This window comes from Zophobas morio, unplaced genomic scaffold, assembly GCF_036711695.1.
Source record: "Zophobas morio isolate AGI-343-1 ecotype UQ-CSIRO unplaced genomic scaffold, CSIRO_AGI_Zmor_V1 ptg000008l, whole genome shotgun sequence".
In the NCBI taxonomy this organism is placed as follows: Eukaryota; Metazoa; Arthropoda; class Insecta; order Coleoptera; family Tenebrionidae; genus Zophobas; species Zophobas morio.
Genome location: NW_026972113.1, coordinates 5,369,030 through 5,397,019, shown reverse-complemented (window position 1 = coordinate 5,397,019; position 27,990 = coordinate 5,369,030). Strand labels below are relative to the sequence as shown.

Genomic DNA, 27,990 nt, shown 5'->3' with positions numbered 1-27,990 from the left:
CGCTTCGATTTCCAAAAGTAAAAAACCGGAACGTATGTCGATAAGTTTCGATAGACAATCTCACTTGGTCAGCCTCCAAGGCAGTACCGAAGAAGGAACGGACGAGTGAGTACCGCGCGACTTTGATGAAAAACACGCGAGTGGTGTGAGTGATGGTGATCAAGTAGTACCCGAGTGAAGAAAAATGCCCACGCTGAGGATTTAAAACAGACTGCAAAGTGAGTGTGGTACTAGTGAAATAAGTTAGGGAAAAGGGACTGAAAGACACAAAAACTCGTTTAAAATGCAGCAATCATCCGATTTAATATTTCGAAAAGTGGAACACCAGATTACTGTATTTTTTACAGATTAGCTAACCATTTAATGTGGGAATGTGGAAAAACATGATCTCCATAAAAATTAGAGTAAGTGCATGCGTCGAACGGGACTAAATTTGGAGTTTTTGGGGCGTCACAATTCAAATAAGATGATTTGAACACATCCTTTCGATCTATGTCATTTGCATCCGTTTGAAAATTATTCAAGCGAATCTGACCTTTCTTTGGGTTAGAATTTTGGGTGAAGGTAGACTATAGAATAAATTTTAAAAAAGTTGAAAAAAATTACTAACAAGGTTGACAAGAGTTCCCTGCACTGCCTTATTATTCTTCAAGTAGGTGTTGCGTATGTCGATAGAATAATAATTTTTAGAGTTACATAAAAGTCACGTTGTTCAACCTTACATCCTGCAGACGATTCGCCGGAAATAATAACAGAGAAAAGTGAACACCGAAAAATTACCATTGTGAGACACGTAATTATACGCTGCTTGAAATGCAAAACAATAATTAAAAAAATCGTTCGTGAAACCAGTGAAACAAGTCTGTCCCAGTTCGAAGCCTTGCGGAGCTTCACTATTTTTTTTTTTGTTCGACTGTCTATTTAGAAAAATCAATCTTACGATGGTGAAGTGTAAGTTTCACTAATTTAAACATAATTATGCGTTATGCAATTTTTAATGGATGTTCGCTATGTATAATCGTGACTTATTCAATAGAAGATATCCGCAATAGTACATACATGCCTTTTACTACATTTTTTATTACTGTATAAGTGCCTACATGGAAATCTGGACTGCGTGTAAACACGAAACGTTATGTAAACATTCTAAAGAGAGCTGTACTCTCTCATACTTTTTCTGTTTTTAATGGCAAGGTTCATCAAATGAATTCCATAAAATAATTCTCGCCTGGCAGTAGAGACAACAAAAATGCTTTAATTATTTGAAATTTGATTGCATCTTTTCGGTACTCGTGCATCACGACCATCGTGACCGTTTTGGCATTTATCCCCCATAGCAGCACCTCCACCCATAACACTACGCAATCAATCAGCCTTAATGCTAACACCTCATTTCGTAACTCCTTAGTACACACATGTGAAAAAAATTTACATACAGGTGTGCATACAGCTATTAGTACTACAAGTGCGAATTTTGCTATTACATGGTAGACGAAGTAACCGTAAGAACGGGTACAGTTATGTTGTACAAAAAGCTACTCTTCGGTTGGCACAGTGTTATAATTAAATTACCCTATATTTTGTGGGTAAGTGTTGCCAACCGTCTATAATCAAACAGGTACTGATTTGTGAAACCACAGTCATCTCGATGGTTTTTTAAGAATAGTTGTGGTTGAAAGTGTACCAAAGAACTGAGGATGTAAGAGGTTACTGGAGGATGTTGAAAAAGACTTGTTAACGATATGTCGTGCGAAAGCTGCTTGTGTATAATTGAGTGCGTGGTTTTTTCCGGTAATGGAAGAATGGTAGAGTTTAGGTAAAAGCGGTTGGTATGGAATTTGGATGATGGGTAACAATCACATAATTTTCCAAATGGTGACCTTGGAAGGATATGTAGTTATTATGTTTATTTCTTCAAGCGCGTAAAACCCAAACCCGTTTTCACTTTGGAATTGTTTTGGAAATTATTAGGCGATGATTCACTCATCTTCGTTTACATTTTCCTTCAAATGTGAAAAAAAATAATGGTTCTTGCAGTCAAATTTTTTTTATTTTTTCCGGGTTTCAAGTGGCCTCCATTTTTTGTTTCTTCGCTCTCATTCAGAGCAGGCAAGATATATAATTGGTCCAAAGTATTTCTAACACTTATATTGCAAAACTTCCCGGACAAGCCTTACAATTATTGACCAGTGTTATTAATTCTTACTTCCTTTGTAAATTCCTCGGGTTAACGATATTAAGAGAACGTTACTACTTTTAAGTTTTCTCGACGTTTCATGACCACTAGAATACGAAAAAATAGGTCTCCTGTTTAACGTTTGAAGGCTTATCCCCTCCCAAAAAGCTAGTGACGTCATCTGAAAATTTTGCCAAATAAATCCCGTCTTAAATAAACTTATACAGGGTGACTCAAAAAAATAGCAAATTTAATTCAATAATTTCGAATAAAACTTGTTACACAATATAACATTGGAAATTAAATGCTGTATTTATCAGAGATACGGGTGTCCCAAAATTCGAATTTCGATGCTACAAAATTACGATATTTATAAAAACGGCACTCCAAAAAACACATTCTGAACTTCTCTGAATTGAAAAGTATGTCAAATTAAAAAAAAAGCGGTTTTAAGGAACTGGTTTGGACGCACATCTTGGTGTTTTTTATGTTTGTATACTGTTTACAAATTAGTATAAAATTAACAACATCCAGACATAATTAAGTGGAAGTGGAAAAACAGAAAAATCCAAAAACTGCGAAATTAAAAAATCGAAATATTCCAAAATCGTAAAATTGAAGAGAAAAATTGAAAAAAGGTAAAACGGAAAATTGAGAAATCGAAAAGCCAAAAAAGAGAAGTCGAAAACCCAAAGCTTTAAAAAATTGAAAAATCAAAAACCTAAAAATTGAAAAATTGCAAAAACCATTTTCGGCTTTTCGATTTTCCAGTTTTCCGATGCTTCGATTTTCAATGATCCGAAAAACCAAATAATAACATCGAAAAATCGAAAAATTTAAAAATAAAAATGAAAAAAATCGAAATTTTGAAAAAACGAAATATGGAGAAACAGAAAATCTAAAAGTGGGAAGTCGAAAAATGTAAAATTTTTAAAATTGAAAAATTAAACTATCAAAAAATTTAAAAATCGAAAAAGTAAAAAAATCGACGCATCAAAACATCTACAAGTCAAAAATCGAAAATTGAGTATTCGAAATATTGAAAAATCCCAAACCTGAAATATTGAAAAACTTAAGAATGGAAAAACGGAAAAATCAAAAACTTGAAAAAAAGAAGAACTGAAGAACAGGAAAATCGAAACAGTCGAAAGTCAAGAAATGGGAAAATCAAAGCCTCATCGATTGATTGAAAACGCGAAAAATTGAGAGTTTAGAAAAGTCAAAAATTGGGAAATCGAAAAACTGAAATTTCGAAAAATTGAAGAATGAAAGAAAAACTAAAAATTAAAAAAAAAATGAAAAATAAATTGAAAAATCAAAAACCTAAAAATTTCAAAAATTGAAGAAATGCAAAATCGAAAACAGTCAAAGTCAAATTTGAAAAATTGCAAAAACCAAACATTTAAAAATCGTAAAATTGAAGAGGAAAAAAATTGGAAAAACATAAAATTGAAACATCGGAAAAATAACAAATCGTGAAATTGAAAAATCGAAACTTTAAAAAATAGAAAAATCGAAAAATCAGAAACTTGAAAAATTGAAGAACTAGAAAATCGAAACAGTTGAAAGTCAAGAAATGGGAAAATCAAAATATCGATTTATTGAAAAATCGAAAAATTGAGAATTTAGAAAAGTCAAAAACTGAAAAATTAAAAAAGAAGAGAAATTGAAAATACGTTAAATTGAAACATCAGAAAATTGAGAAACCGAAAAATTGAAAATCGTGTAACTGAAAAATTGAGAAATTGAAAAATAGAAAAATTGAAAAACAAATAATCTGAAAAATCCTAAACCTGAAATTTCGAAAAATTAAAAATGAAAGAAAAACTGAAAAATCCAAAAATTGCGAAATTAAAAAATTGAAAAATCGAAAAATTGAGAATTTAGAAAACTCAAAAATTGAAAAACTGAAAAATCTAAATATTTAAAAATCGTAAAATTGAAGAGAAAAATTGAAAAAACCTAAAACTGAAACATCGGAAAATTGTGAAATTGAAAATCGAGAGATTGAAAAGTTGAGAAATTGTAAAATCGAAAAATTGAACAATAAATAATCTAAAAATTCCAAAACTGAAATTTCTAGAAATTTAAAAATGAAAGAAAAACTGAAGAATGAAAAAATTCAAAACCCGAGAAATTAAAAAAAAAATGAAAAATTGAGAAATCAAAAAGTCAAAAAGGAGAAGTCGAAAACCCAAAACTTTAAAAAACTGAAAAATCAAAAACCTAAAAATTGAAAAATTGTAAAAACCAAATATTTAGAAATCGTTAAATTGAAGAGGAGAAAATTTGGAAAATCGAAAAATGAACAATTTAAAAAATCAAAAATTTGAAAAAATGAAAAATTCAAAAATCTAAAATTAAAAAACCGAAAAACGAAAAATCGAGTAATCAGAACGTCTAAATTTAAAAATCGAAAAATTGAAAAATCGGATAATTGAAAATTGAAAAACCAAATCGTAACATTAAAAATCGAAAAATTTAAAAATGAAAAATGAAAAAATCGAAATTTTAAAAAAACAAAATATGGAGAAACAGAAAATCTAGATTTGGGAAATCGAAAAATCGACACATTTGAAAAATTGAAAAATCGAAGAACTGAAATGAAAAATCGAGAAATCGAAAAATGTAAAATTTTTAAAATTGAAAAATTAAGCTATCAAAAGATTTAAAAATCGAAAAAGTAAAAAAATCGACGCATCAAAAAATCTACAAGTCAAAAATCGAAAATTGAGTATTCGAAATATTGAAAAATCCCAAACCTGAAATATTGAAAAACTTAAGAATGGAAAACCTGAAAAATCAAAAACTTGAGAAAATGAAGAATTGAAGAACAGGAAAATCGAAACAGTCGAAAGTCAAAAAATGGGAAAATCAAAGCCTCATCGATTGATTGAAAAATCGAAAAATTGAGAGTTTAGAAACGTCAAAAATTGGGAAATCGTACTTAAAATCGAAAAGCTGAATAATAATCTGGAAAATCCCAAAACTGAAATTTCGAAAAATTGAAAAATGAAAGAAAAACTAAAAATGAAAAAAAAAATGAAAAATAAAATTGAAAAATCAAGAACCTAAAAATTTCAAAAATTGAAGAAATGAAAAATCGAAAACAGAGTTTACAAAAGTCAAATTTTAAAAATTGCAAAAACCAAACATTTAAAAATCGTAAAATTGAAGAGAAAAAAAATTAGAAAAACAAAATTGAAACATCGGAAAAATAAAAAATCGTGAAATTGAAAAATCGAAACTTTAAAAAATAGAAAAATCGAAAAATCAAAAACTTCAAAAATTGAAGAACTAGAACATTGAAACAGTTGAAAGTCAAGAAATGGGAAAATCAAAATATCGATTTATTGAAAAATCGAAAAATTGAGAATTTAGAAAAGTCAAACACTGAAAAATTAAAAAGTCGAAATATTTAAAAATCGTAAAATTAACGAGAAGAAAAATTGAAAATACGTTAAATTGAAACATCAGAAAATTGAGAAACCGAAAAATTGAAAATCGTGTAACTGAAAAATTGAGAAATTGTAAAATCGGAAAATTGAAAAACAAATAATCTGAAAAATCCTAAACCTGAAATTTCGAAAAATTGAAAAATGAAAGAAAATCTGAAAAATCCAAAATTGCGAAACTAAAAAATTGAAAAATCGAAAAATTGAGAATTTAGAGAACTCAAAAATTGAAAAACTGAAAAATCGAAATATTTAAAAATTGAAGAGAAAAATTGAAAAAATGTAAAATTGAAACATCGGAAAATTGTGAAATTGAAAAGTCAAAAAAGAGAAGTCGAAAACCCAAAACCTTAAAAAATTGAAAAATCAAAAACCTAGGAATTGGAAAAACGTAAAATTTAACATCGGAAAAGGAGGAATTGAAAAATTGAAAATCGAGAGATTGAAAAGTTGAGAAATTGTAAAATCGAAAAATTGAACAATAAATAATCTAAAAATTCCAAAACTGAAATTTCTAGAAATTTAAAAATGAAAGAAAAACTGAAGAATGGAAAAATCCAAAAACCGAGAAATTAAAAAAATTGAAAAATTGAGAAATCAATAAGTCAGAAAAGAGAAGTCGAAAACCCAAAACTTTAAAAAATTGAAAAATTAAAAACCTAAAAATTGAAAAATTGCAAAAACCAAATATTAAATAATCGTTAAATTGAAGAGGAGAAAATTTGGAAAATCGAAAAATGAATAATTTAAAAAATCAAAAATTTGAAAAAATGAAAAATTCAAAAATCTAAAATTAAAAAACCGAAAAACGAAAAATCGAGAAATCAGAACGTCTAAATTTAAAAATCGAAAAATCGGATAATTGAAAATCGAAGCATTGGAAAACTGGAAAATCGAAAAGCCGAAAATCCGAAATGTAAAAAAACGAAAAACCAAATAGTAACATCGAAAAATCGAAAAATTTAAAAATGAAAAATGAAAAAATCTAAATTTTGAAAAAACGAAATATGGAGAAACAGAAAATCTGAAAGTGGGAAGTCGAAAGATGTAAAATTTTCAAAATTGAAAAATTAAACTATCAAAAATTTAAAAATCGAAAAAGTAAAAAAATCGACGCACCAAAAAATCTACAAGTTAAAAATCGAAAATTGAGTATTCGAAATATTGAAAAATCCCAAAACTGAAATATTCAAAAACTTAAGAATGGAAAAACTGAAAAATTAAAAACTTGAAAAAACGAAGAATTGAAGAACAGGAAAATCGAAACAGTCGAAAGTCAAGAAATGGGAAAATCAAAGATTCATCGATTGATTGAAAAATCGAAAAATTGAGAGTTTAGAAAAGTCAAAAATTGGGAAATCGTACTGAAAATCGAAAAACTGTATAATAATCTGGAAAATCCCAAAACTGAAATTTCGAAAAATTGAAAAATGAAAGAAAAACTAAAGAATGAAAAAAAAAAAGAAAAATAAAATTGAAAAATCAAAAACCTAAAAACTTCAAAAATTGAAGAAATGAAAAATCGAAAACAGAGTTTACAAAGGTCAAATTTGAAAAATTGCAAAAACCAAACATTTAAAAATCGTAAAATTGAAGAGGAAAAAAATTGGAAAAACATAAAATTGAAACATCGGAAAAATAACAAATCCTGAAATTGAAAAATCGAAACTTTAAAAAATAGAAAAATCGAAAAATCAAAAACTTGAAAAATTGAAGAATTAGAAAATCGAAACAGTTGAAGTCAAGAAATGGGAAAATCGAAATATCGATTTACTGAAAAATCGAAAAATTGAGAATTTAGAAAAGTCAAAAATTGAAAAATTGAAAAGTCGAAATATTTAAAAATCGTAAAATTAAAGAGAAGAAAAATTGAAAACACGTTAAATTGAAACATCAGAAAATTGAGAAATCGAAAAATTGAAAATCGTGTAACTGAAAAATTGAGAAATTGTAAAATAGAAAATTTGAAAAACAAATAATCTGAAAAATCCTAAAACTGAAATTTCGAAAAATTGACAAATGAAAAAAAGCTGAAAAATCCAAAAATTGCGAAATTAAAAAATTGAAAAATGGAGAATTTAGAAGACTCAAAAATTGAAAAACTGAAAAATCAAAAAAAAATATTTAAAAATCGTAAAATTGAAGAGAAAAATTGAAAAATCGTAAAACTGAAACATCGGAAAATTGTGTAATTGAAAAGTCAAAAAAGAGAAGTCGAAAACCCAAAACCTTAAAAAATTGAAAAATCAAAAACCTAAAAATTGGAAAAACGTAAAATTTAACATCGGAAAAGTGAGGAATTGAAAAATTGAAAATCGAGAGATTGAAAAGTTGTGAAATTGTGAAATCGAAAAATTTAACAATAAATAATCTGAAAAATTCCAAAACTGAAATTTCTAGAAATTTAAAAATCAAAGAAAAACTGAAGAATGGAAAAATCCAAAAACCGAGAAATTAAAAAAATTGAAAAATTGAGAAATCAAAAAGTCAAAAAAGTGAAGTCGAAAAATCAAAACCTTAAAAAACTGAAAAGTTGTAAAATCAAAAACCTGAAAAAGGATTGAAGAACTGGAAAATCGAAAGAGTCGAAATTCACGAAATGAGAATGTCAAAACATCGATTTATTGAAAAATCGAAAAATTGAGAATTTATAGACGTAAAAAATTGATAAACTGAAAAACCAAAATATTTAAAAATTGTCAAATTGAAAACGTAAATCTGAAACATCGAAAACTGAGAAATTGTCAAATCGAAAAGTTGAATAATAAATAATTTGAAAAATCCCAAAACCGAAATTTCGAAAAATTGAAAAATTAAAAAAAAACTGATAAATCCCAGAAGTGAAATATCCAAAAACTGAGAAAAAAAAAATTGAAAATTTGAGAAATTGAAAAATCAGAAAAGTGAAGTCGAAAAATCGAAACTTTAAAAAACAAAAAAATTGAAAAATCAAAAACTTAAAAACCTGAAAAACTGGAAATTCGAAAGAGTCGAAAATCAAGAAATGAGAAAATTAAAAAAATGAGACTTTATAAAATTCAAAAATTTAAAAATCGGATAATTGAAAATCGAAGCATCGGAAAACTGAAAAATCGAAAAATTGCGAAATTAAAAAATTGAAAAATCGAAAAATTGAGAATTTAGAAAACTCAAAAGTCAGTGAAATGGATAAAGCTTACGCTCGAGAAGTAAAATTTGGTCTAACTTTATTTAAATTATTTTTTTTATGATAACAAGATTTGCTTGGCAAAGTTTTGAGATGACGTCATCAAATTTTTGGTAAGGAATATTTTGGTTAGCAGGGACAGAGGACACGCAGACGGAAACGTGAACCCACTTCTAGGGTTGTTTGATTTAATTAGAGAACGAAACCCCGTAAAGGTGCATTACGTTCCGATATCACAACTTTCACTCGCTTTCCGGATGCACTGGAACGAGATACAAACAAAAAAGAAGACAGAAGGAACGAAATATATTTATAGCTAATTCTTTATACGAATATATAATATAGAAATAAAATTTGCGAGAATTATCAACGAAAAATATAAAAATTCTGATGATAAAATGACAACAACAACAAACCGCCGCTTCTGTACAAAATCAACAACAAGCAAAATTCACATAGCTAATTAGCTCTATAGAAATTTCGCCAATTTCTATTAACACATCAAACAGCAGACAATGACCCATCCTTTTACTAGTGAGAGTGAAGCAGAAAATTGCTATTGCTATTATTTACCTCTTTTTACCATCTGTGCGAAGATGATTACGCTTGAGCATCATCATTATAATTATATTGTCATTAACGCGATTAGACGCAATTAAGTGTTTGTGAAACGGAATTTGAGTAACACATAATGACTTTAAAGTGAATAACAGTCAACAATTGCTTTATGTGGTTAAAACAATCCGTTGGGTGGTCGTGGAGGTATTCGTAACGGGAATGGCAATAACTGACCAAGACTACACACCTGCTAACCCACGAAGACTTCTTTTCATCACTGAAAACTCAAAAAAATACCTCAACTTTCTTCGTTTATCTTGATTTGTTGTTGGGAGTGTTTTAATGGTTGTGCGGCAGTTCCGTCGTGCTCGAGTAGCTGCCAGTAGTACCATTCTCACGGAACGTGAATTCGTACTATCGTCTCCATTTAATACAACGAATTAAAGATTTTCTAACTGTACAAGCTTTAAAAACTGACTTGGATAATTATCTACTTCGTACTTTGGATAATTACTCGGTTTTCACAGTTATAGACCGTATTGAAAATCGAAATGTCAAGGTGAAGATGTGTTGTCCTAAGGCGATGGAAATTCTTTCTCCGTTATAGCAGCAGTTATAGTTTTACGCAAAGCGTTTCAGCCATTAGCGTTTTGTTAATTGCAGTCAATTAATTTTTGAATATTTTGCAACTGTAAATTCGGGTTCGGAGTCAATTGGTTTATGGTGGTCGCACGCAAATGTTTTGAGCCTATAGGCGGATCATTTTTTGGATTTGTTTATGCATACAGGTGACTCAAAAAAAAATAATGACTGAGTCAATTTATTTTATTGAAGAAATCAAAAACTGCAAAACTGAATACTCTGAAATCTTGTCAATTAGTTAGAAAAAAAAAACCTGTCCTGCTCTAATAACATCGAGAATATGCTCAAAATCACACTAATATTAGGTCTAATTGTGCCGACCATAGTTATAAAATTCACATTAAAGTAAGTCACGGACATTTTTTGAAGTGTACTACATTTCAAAAAGCAAAAAAAAATGTTCAGTTTATAAACTTCATAATTTTGGTTTAAAGTTTATCAGTCATATTTGACGCTTTATTTTATCCGTTCCATTTGTTATCCTTTACTGCGGTCTCTCTTGGGTCGAGGTGTAACACCGGACCGAACGTTCTTCGACCGATAAGATAATTTATTACTTCCGACATCTTTTCGGTGACAAATTTAATCTTTGCATACTTCAGCGTAGTTAGTGAACTCGTTGTGACCACTGAAATATACAAAGAGTAAATTTTGAAATGGAACGAAAGTCGAAGAACACTTTCAAAGCCACGATCAAAATGTATTTGCTTATCTTCGCCAAAAAATGCATGACGTCATAGTAAAATTTGATATGATGAGTCTATACCTGTGATTTATCATTGCAGTAATATTTTTTAGATTTACTTATACAGCCTGTCTCAAAAAAAGGTCACTTCGATTTTCGATTTTTCGTTTTTTCGACCAACAGTTTCATCGAGTTAGATTTTTCAGTTTCCATTTTTCTATCAACTTTTCGATTTTATTACTTTCTAATTTTCTGATTTTTCAAATTTGCGGTGTTTTGATTTTTCGAGTTTTCAGTTTTTTCGTTTTTCGATTTTTTAATTTTTCGTTTTTTTGATTTTTCGATGTTTCGATTTTTTAATTTGCCATTCTTTCAATTTTCGATTTTTCGTCTTTCCATTTTTAGATTTTTTGATTTTTCTGTTCGTCAGTTTTTAGACTTTGCAATTTTTTTGCATGTTTCGATTATATTTTACTTTCCGAATTTTTTGATTTTTGAATTCTCGATTTTACGTTTTTAATTCTTCGATTTCCGATTTTTCAATTTTCCGGTTTTTTAATTCTTCTATTCTCGATTTTTCGATTTTCCATTAATCATAAAATTTTTCGATTTTTCGGTTGTTTTATTTTTCGACCTTCGATTTTTCAACTTTCGATTATTCGATTTTCCATTTTCTGATTTTACGATTTTTCGATTTTCGTTTTTCCGCTTTTGTGGTTTTTCGATTTTTCTGTTTGTTTCAGTTTTTATGGTTCTGCATTTGCAGCTTTTAGATTTCAATTTTCTTACTTTCCGATTTTCCACTTTTCGATTTTTTGATTTTTTTTCGATCGTCGTTTTTTCGATTTTCATTTTTTCGATTTTTTGATTTTTCAGTTTTTAGGCCTTGGAATTTTTTTACTTTTCGCTTTTTCGAGTATTTGTTTCATCGAATTTTCGATTTTTCGAGTTTTCGATTTTCGATTTTTCTAGTTTTCGATTTTGGATTTTTCGGTTTTTCCATTTTCCGATTTTCGATTTTTCGATTTTCCTTGTTTAGATATTTTTCGATTTTTTTTTATTTTTCGATTGTTCTGTTCGTCAGTTTTGAGACTTTGCAATTTTTACTTTTCCACTTTTCTATTATTTTAGTTTCGGATTATTCGATTTTTGAATTTTCGTTTTTTTTTTCATTTTTCGATTTCCTATTTTTTAATTTCTCGATTTTTCGGTTTTTTAATTTGTCGATTCTCGATATTCCGATTTTCGATTTTTCGATTTTCCAATCTTCGATTTTTCAATTTCCAGTTTTCGATTTTCCACTTTTTGATTTTACGATTTTTCGATTATTTTACTTTCCAGTTTTTTGATTTTTGAATTGTCGACTTTTAAAGTTTTCAATATTATGAATTTTCGAAATTTCGGTTTTCCTATTTTTCGATTTTTGATTTTTTCATTTTTCGGTTTTTTGATTTTTCAATTCTCGGTTTTTCTATCTTGCAAATTTTCGATTTTTCAGATTTGTGAATTTCCAGTTTTTCGATCGACCTACGTATTAGATTCATTGAATTTTCGATTTTCGGTTTTTCCATTTTTAGATTTTTGATTTTCCAGTTTTGCATTTTCAGATTTTCTGTTTTTCGCATATCTGATTTATCAAATTTTCGATTTTTCGGCTTTTCGATACTTGATTTTCGAATTTTCGATTGTTCAGTTTTCCATTTTTCAGCTTTTAGACTTCAATTTTTTTACTTTTCGATTTTCCAAATTTTCGAGTTTCAATTTTCAGATTTTTGATTTTTCAATTTTCTTTTTAAATCTTTGAATTTTTCTGTTTTGACTTTTCGAATTTTTGATTTTTAATTTTTCCATTCTTCGGTTTTTAGACTTCAGTTTTCTTTCTTTTAAATTTTTCAATATTCTATTTTCCGCTTTTCAGAATTTTCGATTTTCAGTTTTCAGATGATTAGAATTTTGGATTTTTGAGTTTTATGATTTTTCGATTTTTAGAAAATTTGAGTAGTCGAATTTTCGATTTTTCAATTCATCGATTTTTCTATGTTCAATTTTTCAATTTAAATTTTGCGATTTTCAATTTGTCCATTGTCGATTTTTAGAATTTCCCGTTTTTCAATTTTTCCATTTTCAACTGTTAGGCTTTAATTTTGTTACTTTCCGATTTTTTGGTTTTCGATTTTTCAATTTTCAGAATTTTCAAGTTTCTTCATTCAGATTTTCCATTTTCCACTTTTTCGATTTTTGATTTCTCGAATTTTTGCTTTTCTAATTTTTTGCCTTTTCGATTTTTCTTTTCGTTTCAGTTTTTAGGCTTTGCAATTTTTTTTACTTTATATATTTTGATTATTTTAATTTCCGATTTTTTTATTTTTGTTTTTGATTTTTTTAATTTTCAATGTTACAAATTTTTGACTTTTCGATTTTTTGATTTTCCCGTTTTTCAATTTTCGATTTTTCGATTTTTGAGGTTTGTGAATTTCCACTTTTCGATCGACCTAGGTATTTGATTCATTGAATTTTCGATTTTTTGTTTAGCCATTTTTAGATTTTCGATTTTTACGATTTGTATTTTTCGATTTTCTGTTTTTTCCATTAGTGAATTTCAGTTTCTCCTATTTTTGATTTTGCGCATATTTGATTAATCAAATTTTCGAAAAAGTTACCATGCTTACAAAAACTTCAAAACATATACAATATTTCAAAGTATTCAGTTTTACTATTCTTGATTTCTTCAATAAAATAAATTGACTCAGTCATTAACTTTTTTGAGACACCCTGCATAACCAAATCTAAAAAATATTAATGCAGTGATAAATCACAAGTATAAAACTCATCATATTTTATACATTTAAGATAGGATTTATTCTGCAAAATTTTGAGGTGACGTCATAAATTTTTTAGAGGGGATAAGCAAATATATTTTAATTAAAAATGTATCGCGTTTATCATGATTTTAAAACATCTGCAAAGTTTCAAAGTATTCGATTTTGCAAATTCAAAATTAAATTGCAAAATATTGTTTTATAATTTTGATTTTTTTTTCCAAAAATCTAGACGTTTTGGATAAAAACTCAACACGGAGTCATAAACTACATGTGTAAGACTATGTTACTGTATACAATTTAAAACCCATTTACTATGCATAAATTTGAAGTGACGTCATCACATTATTGGTGGGGATGATTAGACAAATTTGATAATTTTGCGACATTTATGAAAAAAATATCAGTTAGCAAAAATGGCACGTGTTTATTATTATGCGAGTTACATGTCACTCAACGACAATATCGTTTTTTTTAAGAGTATTTTATTTGAAAAAGTGATTAAATTTTTGATACGGAACAATTGGTCGAAAGATGTTAGAAAGCAAAATAATTCATCTCCGAACTATCGTTACTCACGAACGAAAATGACCATTATTTTATGGGAACAACTACCTGCTAAATCTTCTCCGACAAATTCGAGAGAACTGGTGTGAGCCATAAATATTTCTTACCAAATGTATATATAACTACTGTCCGCCCCGTTATTGTCAATAAAATTTTATAAGGTAAAATGTGAATTTCGTTGTAGTTTGAGCCTACCTACAAATTCTGCCCTTGAAGGATTTGGACCGCCTTCTTCGGTGAGGGCAGGCAAAAACGATCCGCCCATAGACTCAAAACATTTGCGTACTTCATGCAAGCAGATGTTATAATAATAATAATAAAAGTGATGAAGTGTAACAAGAACAGATGTATTCTTACGCGAGATGTGAAAGCGAAAATAACAGATTTCTAAATGTGAATTGTATTTTCAAACTTATTTTTCATCCTTTAATATCCAACCACGGTACTTTCAAATTCATCACATCACTATTTGTTTTTGTAACTTTGAATCCTTCAAGTTTGTCAAGACGTTTTAATATAGTCATCCGCGAAGTACCGGTGGTACTTGAAAAAACGTGTCGATTCAGTACTCGATTAATTTAGAAACACGCCCATCTCTCCGCAACAACGTCGTCGACCTTCTACACATTTTACCCGACTATTGAAAAACAATCCCACCAATGCATTCCAAAACAATTTTTCGTCGCATTAAAATTCAAAACCTGACGCAACTAATACTCAAAAACAGGTTGTTTAAGTTGATGATTTCGCATTAAGGTAGCTGTACCACAAACCAAGAAAAATATATCCACATAATTCGACATGAATTAATGAATAATAACATCCCGACAATATGTAATAAACCTACTTATAAGTTAGCGGTCTGCGTGCCCTTAAGGTGCATTTCATTTTGTCTCATTACAAAAGTCGATGAGCAATTTCTTATCTGCGATCGTGCACGAGCGAAGAGCCGACAAAGACTAAATTTTGTGAAATTATTGCGCCTAGACGTTTTTACCCTTTGTGTAACACATCTTCACGTGGAAGTAGTACCAATCGCGCTTCTACTTCATTATTTGACTGAGATTGCGTATCGTCCTTGCGTGTCGTCAGCGGTCACTCACCCATTCTTCGCGATACACTTGTACGTAATCGCACCCTCCGGCAAACGATTTTTGATTCCAAGTACCACCGCGACCCAATTACGACTCACGCAGAACAAAGAATCCGCCCCAAATCGAAAGGTCGCAACCATTCAACTTTGTGACCTTTAGCTTGCATAATAGCACCATCTATAGTAGTACCAATGGAAAAAAGGAAGTTGCGTTAGAAATTGGAAATGTCTGTTTTCACGCCCGCTGATCTCGACTTGTGACTAGGTTTTTGCGAGTACCGAATTCTTGCAAATTAGGTAGGCGCAACCACTTGCCATTCTGATGTCATCGAGTTACGTTAGGTGTGATATAACGTGGAAAAATGGCTAGCACAATCGACCTCGATGCAGAGAGTGTTGATGACAAATTGCGCTTCGATCGAAGAAAATGATAGTAGTACCGCAAACACAAGAGAAAATCTGAGCGCAAGAAAGTAAATAATATCAAACCAACATGGTTTTAACGCTTTCGTTTGTTGGTTGTCATCATTAACAATCGTGTTGGGTACTAGTTATGATTTTCCGATTGTGGCACACAATCACGTATGCGAACTTGGTGACCAGTGGCGTAAATAGCACCCCCGCAGATCCCGCAATGCGGGGGGGCGCAGCGTCAAAAGAGGCGCAGACCGTAACGTAACCGATATATTTTTTTGAAATGTGCAATTTTTAAAGAAGGAGTTTTCATTGGATTTGAAAATGAGATCAGGTAAATTAATAGCTATTTAACGAACAAGTTTATTAATAAAGGTTTTTGGATTTTTAATTTTTTTTTGTTTTCAATTTTTCGTTTCTTCAATTTTTGATTTACAGGTTTTCTAATTTTCATTTTAGATATGTAATAATAATTATAATTTTTATTAGAGTTGTTCACTTTTTCAATTTTTCGTTTTTGGAATTTTTTAATTTATCGATCTTTGAATGTTAGTTTTTGGACTTTACGAACATTTTTCGATTTAATTCGTTCTTTGGTTCATTAATTTTTTCTCGATTTCTAGTTTTTCAATGTTTCTATTTTTCGTTTCTTCAGTTTTACAATTTTGTCAAATAAATGTTATCTAAATTAAAAAAAAAGTAACAGTGTACCTATGGTCTACGAATCCATGTTAAATTTTTATCTTCGACATCGAAATTTTTGTGGAAAAATAAAACAAAATTGAATTACAATTTTTCGATTTCTTGATTTCTCGATTTTTAGTTTACTTAATTTTTCGATATTTCAGTTTTATAATTTTTGCAATTTAAAAAAAAATTCGTTTTTACATTTCTCAATTTCTCTATTAATCAATTCTTTGATTTTATTTTTTCTCTTTCCAATTTATCGATTTTTCAGTTTTTCGATATATCAAGTTTTCGTTGTTCCAATTTTGGGATTTTTCAATATCTCCAATTTTTTAATTTAAAATTTTTCACTTTTTTGATATACCGATTTCTCTATCTTTCGATTTTTAAAATTTCTGATTTTTCGAGTTTTGAATATTTTGATTTATCGTTTTTGTTAAGTTTAAATATGTATTTCAGTTTTAAATTTTCCGGTTTTTCGATTTCGGGCTATTTCGATTTCTCCATTTCTCGGTATTTTGATGTCTCAATTTTTTAATTTCGATTTCTCGGCTTTTCCATTTTTTAATTTTTTATTTCAAGTTTTTAGATTTTTAAAATTCTCCATTTTTCGATTTTCTGTTTTGTTATGCTTCGATCTCCCGATTTTAACCTTTTTAACGTGTATACCGATTTTTCGATTTTGGAATTTTCGATTTCTTACATCTCGAATTTTCGTATTTTCGATTTTAAAATGTTTTTACTTTTCGTTCTTTTTTTCGATTCTGGATTTTTCAAGTTTTCGATTTCTCAATTTTTCAACATTTCAATTTTGAGAATGTCTATATTTTTCAGTTTTTTGATATTTTCATTTTTCAACTTTTTATATTTTGATTTTTCGACTTACCGGAAATCGATTTTTCGGTTTTTCAAGTTTTCGAATTTTTAAATTTAAAATTTTTCAATTTTTCGATTTTATTTTTTTTACGTTCCGAATACCCGATTTTAATTTTTTTTATGCTTTTCAATTTTTGGTTTTTCTAAATTTTCATTTTTCCATTTCCCAATTTCTCGATTTTTCGACTTTTTGATTGTGTGTTTTTTTTTAATGTTAAATTTTTCGTTATTGTAATTTTTCTATTTTTTCAATTTTAGATATTTAGATTTTTCGACATCTTGAATTCTCGATCTTTTTTCAGTTTGAATTCCTCGGTTTTTCGATTTTCCAAAATTTCGATTTTTCAATCTTTCGATTTTTGAGAATTTTCGATTTCTCGATTTTTCAGTTTTTGATTTTCCAACTTTTAGATGTTTCAAATTTTAGAGTTTGCAAATTTCACGACTTTACAGTTTTTAATTCGTCAATTTTTCGATTTGCAATTTTTCCTGTGGGTTTTTAATTTTCTTTATTTTTTCAATTTTCTGCTTTCAATTTTCCGTTTTTTTTAATTTTTCATTTGCAGTTTTTCTAGTTTTCATTTTAATTATGTAACACTCCTAATAATTATAATTTTTAAAGTTGTTCACTTTTTCAGTTTTTCGTTTTTTGAATTTTTCAATTTTTCGGTGTTTGAATGTCAGTTTTTGGACTTTACAATTTTCAAGATTCTATAATTTTTCGATTTTACAATTTTTGGATTTTCCAATTTTTCAATTCGAATTGTTTTTCTTCTTTCCCATTCTTCGATTCATTAATTTTTTTTTAGATTTTTAAGTTTCTCGGTTTTTAGTTTTTCATTGTTTCAATTTTTCATTTTTTCGAGTTTTTAACTTTTCGAATAAACAAAATCGAAAAATTATAAAATAGAAAAATTGTAAAACTGAAAAAGTACAAAATGAAAGCTTCGAAATATAAAAAAATTGGAAATCAAGAACTTAAAAAATCAAAGATTGAAAATGTAAAAAATTGAATAAACAAAAAATTATAAAATCCAAAGAAACATTGAAAAAATAAAGATAATGGAAAAATGAAAAATTGTGATATAAAATCAAGAAAATGAAAATTACAAAATCGGGAAAATGAAAATATCGAAAATCTAATGTTTAAAATTGAGATAGCGAAAACTTAAAAATCGAGAAATCGAAAAATTTTTAAAATTGGAAAATTGAGATATGAGAAATCGAAAATTCCAAAAATAGAAAAATTGAAACACATTAAAAAATTAAAATCGGGAAATCGAAACATAAAGATTATCAAAGGGAAAAATGAAAAATTTAAAAAATCGAAAATTTAAAATATATACTAGAAAAATCGAAAAACCAAGAAATCGAAATCGAAAACTTGAGACTTCAAAAGATCGAGAAATCGAAATAGCCCGAAATCGGAAAATTCAAAATTGAAATATTTACTTAAAAAAAAGATAAACGGAAAAATCGAAAAACTCAAAAAAATCGATAAACCTAGATATGAGAAACAGAAAATTCCAAAAATCGAAAAATTGAAATATAGATTAAAAAGTTTAAAAAATCGAAGTTAAAAAATCGTAAAAACAAATTCCATTCGATTTTCCGTTTTATCGATTTTGCAATTTTTTGCTTCTTCAATTTTTTCCAATTTTTTAATTTTCCGATATTTCATTTTCGATTTTTCCAGTTTTCGGCTATTCAGTTATTCGATTTTTTATTTTTTTGATGTTTCAATTTTTCAAATTCTCGATTTTTCAATTTTTCGACTGTTTCAATTTCGGATTTTCGATTTCTCGATTTCCCTTTTTCAATTTTACAAATTTTAAATTTTTGAAATTTCCATTTTTCGATTTTTTGAAACATCGATTCCTCGATTTTTCAATTTTTCCAGTATTCAATATTTCGATACTTTAATTTTTCATTTTTTTTTAATTTTAGACATTTCGATTTATCGATTTGTCGATTTTTCAGTTCTCCGATATATTCTTCGATGTTGCGGATTTTTAAATTTCTGATTTTTCAGTTTTTTGATGTTTCAATTTTTCATTTTTACAATTTTTTAATGTTTTGATTTTTTGACGATCCGGTTTTTCTACTTTCAAAATTTTTCAAATTTTTGGATTTGTCGATTTCTCCATTTTTCAATACATATTTTAATTTTGACAACTTTTGCATTTCTGGATTTTTCAAGTTTTCAGTTTATAACGTTTCTAAATGTTCATTTTTACGATTTGCTAATTTCTCAATTAATCGATTTTTTTATTATCCCATTTCTCAATTTTTTGACTTTTCAGTGGTTCTATTTATCAGTTTTTCAATTAAATGTTTTGAATTTTCGTGTTATCGTTTTTCCATTTTTCGATTTTTCAATTTTTCTATTATTCGACTTCCAGTTTTCGATTTTTCGATTTCTCAATTTGTCGATAAAATTTAAAAATCGAAAAATTGAAAAATCGAAAAAGTAAAAAAATCGACACATCGAAAACTCCAGAAGCCAAAAATCAAAAAGTCGAAGGATCGAAATATTGAAAAATCCCAAAACTGAAATATCGAAAAATTGAAAAATGATAGAAAAACTGAAAAATCGGATAACTGAAAAATCGAAAAATCAAAAGATAAAGAAATCGTGGAGTCGAAAAGTCGAACAACTGGAAAACCGAAATAGGCCAAAATCAAAAAATCGAAAAGTTAAAAATTGAACAATTTATAAATTGAGAAATTGACAATCAAAATATCGAAAAATCCAAATCTCGATAAATCGGGAAACCAAAAAACTTAAAAATTCGAAAAATGGCAAAATTGAGAGATTGAAAGATCAAAAGAAGGAGAAATTGAAAAGTGATGAAATCGAAAAATCGAAATAGAGAAATTGACAAACAAAAAGTTAAAAGTTGAAAAATTGGAACAGCGGAAAAATCAAAAAACGATTAAATGGAAAACTGGAAAAACTGAGAAACCGAAATAGGCCAAAATAACAAATTGAAAAACTGATAAATCGAAAACCTGAACAATCAAATCTCGATAAATCGGGAATGAAAAATTAACAAATCGAAAAATTGAAAAACAGAACATTTAAAACCAGGAAGTCGAAAAATCGAAAGATTAAGAAATATTGAAATATTAAAATAAAAAAGATTGAAGAATCTAAAATTTAAAAATTCAAAAATTGAAAAATCGAAAATGTAAAAGGTTAGACACATCGGTTTTTAGTTTTTCATTGTTTCAATTTTTCATTTTTTCGAGTTTTTAACTTTTCGAATAAACAAAATCGAAAAATTATAAAATAGAAAACTTGTAAAACTGAAAAAGTACAAAATGAAAGCTTCGAAATATAAAAAAATTGGAAATCAAGAACTTAAAAAATCAAAGATTGAAAATGTAAAAAATTGAATAAACAAAAAATTATAAAATCCAAAGAAACATTGAAAAAAATAAAGATAATGGAAAAATGAAAAATTGTGATATAAAATCAAGAAAATGAAAATTACAAAATCGGGAAAATGAAAATATCGAAAATCTGATGTTTAAAATTGAGATAGCGAAAACTTAAAAATCGAGAAATCGAAAAATTTTTAAAATTGGAAAATTGAGATATGAGAAATCGAAAATTCCAAAAATGGAAAAATTGAAACACATTAAAAAATTAAAATCGGGAAATCGAGACATAAAGATTATCAAAGGGAAAAATGGAAAATTTAAAAAATTTAAAATTTAAAATATATACCTACTAGAAAAATCGAAAATTTTGAAAATCGAAAAACCAAGAAATCGAAATCGAAAACTTGAGACTTCAAAAGATCGAGAAATCGAAATAGCCCGAAATCGGAAAATTCAAAATTGAAATATTTACTTAAAAAAAGGATAAACGGAAAAATCGAAAAACTCAAAAAAATCGATAAACCTAGATATGAGAAACAGAAAATTCCAAAAATCGAAAAATTGAAATACAGATTAAAAAGTTTAAAAAATCGAAGTTAAAAAATCGTAAAAACAAATTCCATTCGATTTTCCGTTTTATCGATTTTGCAATTTTTGTTTCTTCAATTTTTTCCAATTTTTTAATTTTCCGATTTTTCAATTTTTCGAATTTTCTACTTTCCGAATAAACAAAATGGAAAAGTTATAAAATAGAAAAATTGTAAAATTGAAAACTCAAAATGAAAAAACGCAAAAGTATAAAATGAAGGCTTCGAGAAATCTAAAAACTTGAGAAATTGAAGAAACGGAAAATTCAAAAATCGAAAGATTAAAAATTGAGAAACTTAAAGATCGAAAAATTGCGGTCGAAAACACGAAAATTATTGTAAAATCTAAATATTGAAAATTGGAAAATCGAGGAATTGAAAATGTGAAAAATTGAATAAACGAAAAATTGTGATATCAAATCCAGAAAATGAAAATTAAAAAATCGGGAAAATGGTATAAAAAAAAATGAAGAACTTGAAACAACATCATTACGCTGAATATGTTCATTGCGCTACACATAACCTCAATTTAGTCCTTAATGATTCTGTTAAGAATGTACCAGGAATTTCCGCATTTTATGATTTAATAAATGCTATATACGTCTATTTCAGTTATGAGCTGAAATTATTTTAACATCAAAAAAGAAAAGTGAAATAGATGAAGCTGTAGCTCTTCGTAAAAAAATGGATTCATTTGAATTTGTTGCTCTATTAGTATTTCAATGCAAAATTTTAGAAAATGTTAATTTGGTCTCAAAAACTTTACAGAGTTCAAATGTTACTTTAGATGTGGCTTGTAAATGGATGGAACATCTAAAAGACAAATTTCAAAGTATACGTGACAATTTTGAACAAATAATGGAGGAATCAAGGAAATGTGCTGATACCTGTAAAATTAACAATTCTTTTTCAAATAAACGTATAAAAAAAGTAAAACTGTTTCATGACGAATTATGTGAAGATACCGTTTTCAAAGATCCCACTGAGAAATTTAAAACAACCGTTTTCTATCCTGCTCTTGATATTTTAAATATTCAAATTAAAGATAGGTTTGAAAGCATGAAAAACGTCAGAAACTATTTTTCTTTTCTGGAACCACAGGAAATGTTGAATAGTACAGACGAAAAATTTGTGGAGGCAGCATCAAAGTTGGCAAATAAATACGAAGAAGATATTTCTAGTGCAATCTGTGGACAAATCGTTAGTTTTAAAAACATTGTTGTTGGTGAAATTATTCAGCAAAAAATAACTAAAATTACAGATATTGCTAAGTTTCTGTTTATGGACGATAATTTTTTAACGGCAGAGAGATCTTTTCTAAATTAAAATTAATTAAATCATATTTGCGAAGCACGATGAGTCAAAAACGATCAACCAACTTAGCTGTGTTGAGGATTGAGTGTGATCGATCCCAAAAATTAGATCTCGACAGTGTCATACGCGAATTTATGAACTCTCGACAACGTCGAATGAAGCCAGTATAATCAATTAACAATTTTTAAAAATTATTATGTGTATAAATTATTATTATTTGTAAACCTGTGTTATTCGGCGCCACTACTGGTAAACTAGTAATTTCATATTAATTTTATATTAATTTTTAAATTTGGTGTATGGGGGCGCTACTATAAACTGCGGGGGGGCGCAGTGGAAGTTAGCTACGCCACTGTTGGTGACACTAAGATTGTTATCCTATTGTTACTACTAATGAATGAGAAGTTTCCTAAAAACCTTAAAACCTTATCAACCGTGTCATCGCGGCTTGATACAACAGTACCGCGACAGAAATAAAAGCAACAACTCCTAAAAACTTTTCTACAACGAGCAAAAAACCAACTTGCAGTAATTATCTACCTCGTGGAAGCAACGTTTCTAAAAGACATCTCTATAAATAACGTCTTACAAGTATCTCCTTTTACGTAGGTACTGATAGTCTCGTCTACGTCGCTGCAATTTCTCGATTCCTCTCCGATTTCCCCTTGTTTGTCTCCATTTGAGTGAAGAGCAAAAAACAAGGAAGAGTTCGACTTAACGATCCGTTATAATTATAATTATACAGAGTGGCGCAGTTAATTCCTGCAACATTCCTGCGTGCACCGTGCCCGACATTCCTAGGATTGACTTTCCGTTAGAAATTCGGTGGATTTCGTGTAAACACAAGATTAATTAAAATAATTAATTAGCTGGGAAAGTGGGCTGAAGAAAACCTGTCGTGTATTATTCAGAATTAATTATCCCTTTGTTTCGTTCCTAGATGAATTGGTTGTGGCTGGTTACCATTCCCTTAACCGTCTCAGTCAATTCCCAGGAGTTCAGACCGTGCTCGGAGATTTCCAGAGACTTGCGTTTCCCGTGTACCTGCGCCTTGGGGCCTGTAGAAGTCGCCCTCGACGACAATCCCGCCATCAGTATCAACTGTGACCGAATCGTCTTCCCCGGAGACTTACCATCGCTGCCATATGGAGCTCCGATAGTCTCGTTCAGTCAACGCTGGGCCGGACACCAATCTCTACCCACCCAGGTACCACTTCCGCTCTTTCTCTCTCTCAGTACTGACCGTACGTTAAGATTTTTTCATCCACGGGACTCCCATTGAGGAGCATCGATCTATCGGGCAACTCGCTGCGGAGACTCACTGAACGACTCTTACAAGGTCTTCAGCTGACCTTGGTTGAGCTCAAACTCGCCGATAATTTGCTTGGGGACACCTTGAACCCCATTTTTTCCACGAGCGAGTTACGGGGACTCGGGCATTTGCAAGTCCTGGATTTGAGTGGCAATCTTATCAAGGCGGTGGAAGAAGGGATTTTGGAAGGGTGCGACAACTTACAGGTTAGTTGGTGGGTTTTGGGTCACACGAGACTGACTGTGTTTCCAGGAGCTGTATTTAGGGAGGAATAGTCTTACGTTTATACCAAGTTCGTCTCTCAACGGACCCAAATCGCTGCGGGTGTTGTCGTTGGTGGCTAACAGAATAGGTGCCGTTAGAAGTGGGGCGTTTCAAGCCCAAACACATCTGGAACACATAGATTTGAGTAATAATCTCGTCCATACTGTAGAAGGAGGTGCTCTGAATGGGCTGCATCGTCTAAAATCGCTTCGACTGTCGCATAACAGACTGACGAGATTCAACAGCGATGTCTTCCAGGGAGCCGATAGTTTAGAATCTTTAGACATGTCGGAGAACTTCATCACGGAGTTTCCGACTGTGGCCCTCAAGGTTTTCAAAGACCTTAAATATTTGAACTTGTCGTCCAATTTAATACAGAATTTAGACAACAACGACTTACTGTCTTTGGTGAACTTATACTACTTGGACTTGAGTCGCAACAACATTGCTAATATCGTTCCAGGAACTTTCTTGGGTTTGAAGCAGCTGCGCAAACTCGACATTAGTGTCAATTCTTTAAGAACGGTAAGTCTCAAACAAGTTTTATGTTCAACAACTTCTGTCACAAATGTTGTAGATTGAAGACGATGCTTTCGAAGGTCTAGACAACTTGGAGCACCTCAGTTTGAAGGACAATAACATTCTTTTAATCCCGGCTTCCGCTTTAGGGCGACTACCCAAACTGACGTCCCTACAGTTAGATTACAACAGAGTTGCTGCCCTTTCTGGAGATATTCTTCGTTCCATAGCAGAGCGCGTCACCAAGCTAGTCTTATCAAGAAACGTAGTGCGGGAACTACCTTCAGGTTCCTTCCAGTACTTCCAGCACCTAACATTCCTGGACCTGACGAGAAACTTGATCACTAGTTTGAACACAGATGCATTTCTGGGGTTAGAAAACACCCTAAAGAGTCTATACTTGTCCCAAAATCGTATTAACGCCCTTGTGGGACCACCTCTCTCTTTAACAAAACTGGAACTATTAGACCTTAGTGACAACCACTTAACCGATTTGTCTAACAACGTGTTTGGTATGCTTCCGGAACTAAAATTCTTGAATTTGAGCCACAACACCCACCTAGCAACCATTCCTTCCAACCTAATCCAAACACTATCAAACCTGGAAAAATTCGACATGAGTCACACAGGTCTCAAAATCTTGACACCAGATTTCTTCAGTAAGTCGTCAAAGTTGAAACGAATCCACCTACAACACAACTCCATTGCCGAAATTTCGGACGGAGTTTTCGCCAATATGTTGAACCTCACTGCCATCGATTTATCTTTTAATAACATAAACAATATCAAACAAGGGGCTTTCGTCAACGTGATGAACATAAAAGAGTTGTATTTGAAAGGGAACCAACTCAGTTCGTTCAAAGGGGAGTTCTTCAATACAGGAACGAGTCTTGAGATTCTGGATATCTCAGACAATCAACTCAGCTACTTGTTCCCGTCGTCCTTCCGCATCCACCCACGCCTCAAGAAAGTACTCGCTGCTAACAACAAATTCAATTTCTTCCCGGCTGAGTTAATCGCTACGTTGCAGTTCTTGGAAACTGTGGACTTATCTGGGAATGATCTAAAGACAGTGGAGGAGTTGGATTTTGCTAGGTTACCACGACTGAGAGTCCTCCTGCTGGCTAACAATCAACTGGAATTCGTGAGTGAGATGGCGTTCCACAATTCCACACAACTACAAGTTTTAGACTTGAGCTACAACAAATTAGATCGTCTGGGTGAACGCACTTTCGAAGGATTAGTCAGGTTAGAGTTGTTGAATTTAGAAGGCAACTTGTTGACGGACTTACCTGAAACCATTTTCGAAAGAGCGCGTTTGCAAATGTTGGAGAACATTAATCTAGCGAAGAATTTGTTCGAAGTAGCACCTCTGAAGTCTCTCCAAAGGCAGTACTTTTTCGTTTCGTCGGTAGACTTGTCGAGGAACAAACTCAAAGAAATACCAGCGGATGACAGTATTATGGTAAACATAAAAAAACTCGATTTGTCGTTCAATCCTCTGTCTGACGAAACAATCAGGAATGTACTCGGCGAACCTAAAACTATGCGCGAATTAAATTTGGCAGGTACAGGTATCAAACAGCTGACTCAGCTGGAAACCCCGTTCTTGAGCTACTTGAATCTTTCGCACAACAACATTACGAACCTTGACGATGGTATTTTCGAACGAACCACGCTACTGGAAACTCTTGATGTCTCTCACAACCAACTCAGTGACATTTCTAACTACTCGAGAATTTGGCCTTTGCTCAAAAACCTGCAGTCGTTAAATATATCGTCTAACCCGATCCTCAGCATCTCCCAAAGTGATTTTCAAGGTCTAGACACCTTGAAGCAACTCAGCATGTCTTCGTTGAAACAGTGCGAAAAAATCGAGAAGGGGGCTTTCAAGGCAGTACCTAATCTCTCATGCTTGAGTGCCTACGACTACCCGAAACTGGGCTACATTGACATTCAAGGACTCCTTCTAAATCTTCCATCGTTGGAAAAAGTCAACATCGAAACCAAAGATGCAGCTGTCGGTTCTGATCAACTGCAGTCCGTTTTGCATCCACGGTTGAAAGAATTGGGGCTAAGAGGATCCAGATTGAGGAGCATCTCGTCGGGGACTCTTTCAGGTAAAGCTTGTGGTGTCAAAGTCACTTAACTGAATTCGTTTTGTTTCTTAGGTATCAAAGGCCCCGAGGTAGTCATCCGGCTCATGAACACATCCCTCTCTTCTCTCCCACCAGCTCTTTTCTTCCCCGTCCCGCGCTCCTCCAAGATCATGCTCGACGTGACCGGCAGCCAGCTCACCACCCTCAGCCCCCAGATCCTGGTGACTCTCGACGACCGGCGCGGCGACCTCAAGCTCCTGGGGCTCGAAAGCAACCCCGTCGTGTGCGACTGCAGCGCTCGCGCCCTCCGCCGCTGGCTGCCCTCCCACATGACCACCATCCGCTGCTCGGGCCCGGACCACCTCGTCGGGAAACTCCTGGTGGAAATCGGCGACGACGAGCTCACGTGCGATCCTCGTAAAATCACCACGTCCACGCAGTCCACTACTAGCTCGGTCCTCACGCGCTCCACCCGCTTGCACCCCAAGACCACGGAGCCCGAGATCATCTGGTCGGTGCCCGTGAGCGAAGAGCCCAAGACGACGAAACCGGTCGCTGGCCAGTCGGCCTTGAACAACGACGATACGCTCATTATAGGTATCGTGGGGGGCGTGGTGGCCTTCATAGCTATCTTGATTATTATTATTTGTATCATTCGGTTAAGGATGACGGGGACTCAGTACAGGGGCGGGCCGCTGGCGAACGGGACTCCGGTGATGGGGCCGCCGGTGGTGGGGGCGGGTAGTAGTTGCGCGTGTAGCGTGAAAGGGGCGCCGGTGTATCCGGTGGGGCCGGGGTATGCGGCGGGGTATGCGGCGACGTTGCCGCACAAGATGCAGGCGCCGATGAGGCCCAGCAACTACTCGACGATGGGAAGAGTGCCGTATTATCCGAATAGTGGACAGCCTTATTTTATAGCGCTGCCGGATGAGAATAAGATTTATCGGTAACTGTTGTAGGTTAGGTTTGTTGTAGGTTCAAGTGCGTGAATTTTTTTTATTTAAAAGTTTTTTTATGTTAAGATGACTTTTATGTATAATATATTTTTTATAACGTTTTTTGGTTGTTTTTGTTTGAGTATGGATCTATGTCCTTGTAGGTAAGCGAAGAAAAATGTTGCTTGTCCGGTGGGGATCGAACCACGGGTTTACCGTTTGCCGGGCGGGCGCCTTTACCACTAGACTACGGAGGAGCGTATCTTTCTCCGCTTAAGGACGTGTTATTGTGCCGTCACAGTCGTTAAATTTTTTAATGGGACTGGTTGGCAGAGGAAGTTTATGGAATCTGAGCATGAAGTGTCTTCTTTGAGTTTTATCTTGTTTTTTATTAATTCTTGGGGAATTTCGATACAACAATTTTTCCCCAAAATT

General features: G+C 31.3%; 1 protein-coding gene across 2 annotated transcripts; it reads left to right on the top strand.

Annotated features, from left to right (window-relative positions):
• LOC135125136 (protein artichoke) lies at window positions 1-27,677 on the top strand. 2 transcript variants are annotated; one of them, XM_064050492.1, is made up of 6 exons: window positions 1-218; window positions 23,367-23,633; window positions 23,681-23,944; window positions 23,991-24,527; window positions 24,580-26,641; window positions 26,693-27,677. In XM_064050492.1, exons 2-6 carry the CDS (start codon window positions 23,367-23,369, stop codon window positions 27,568-27,570), a joined length of 4,008 nt encoding a protein of 1,335 aa, XP_063906562.1. In that variant the 5' UTR covers window positions 1-218; the 3' UTR covers window positions 27,571-27,677. The 2 variants fall into 2 exon arrangements, with proteins under 2 accessions (XP_063906562.1, XP_063906560.1); XM_064050490.1 differs by lacking the exon at window positions 1-218 and adding an exon at window positions 226-404.
• Window positions 27,678-27,990: the final 313 nt, after the last annotated feature.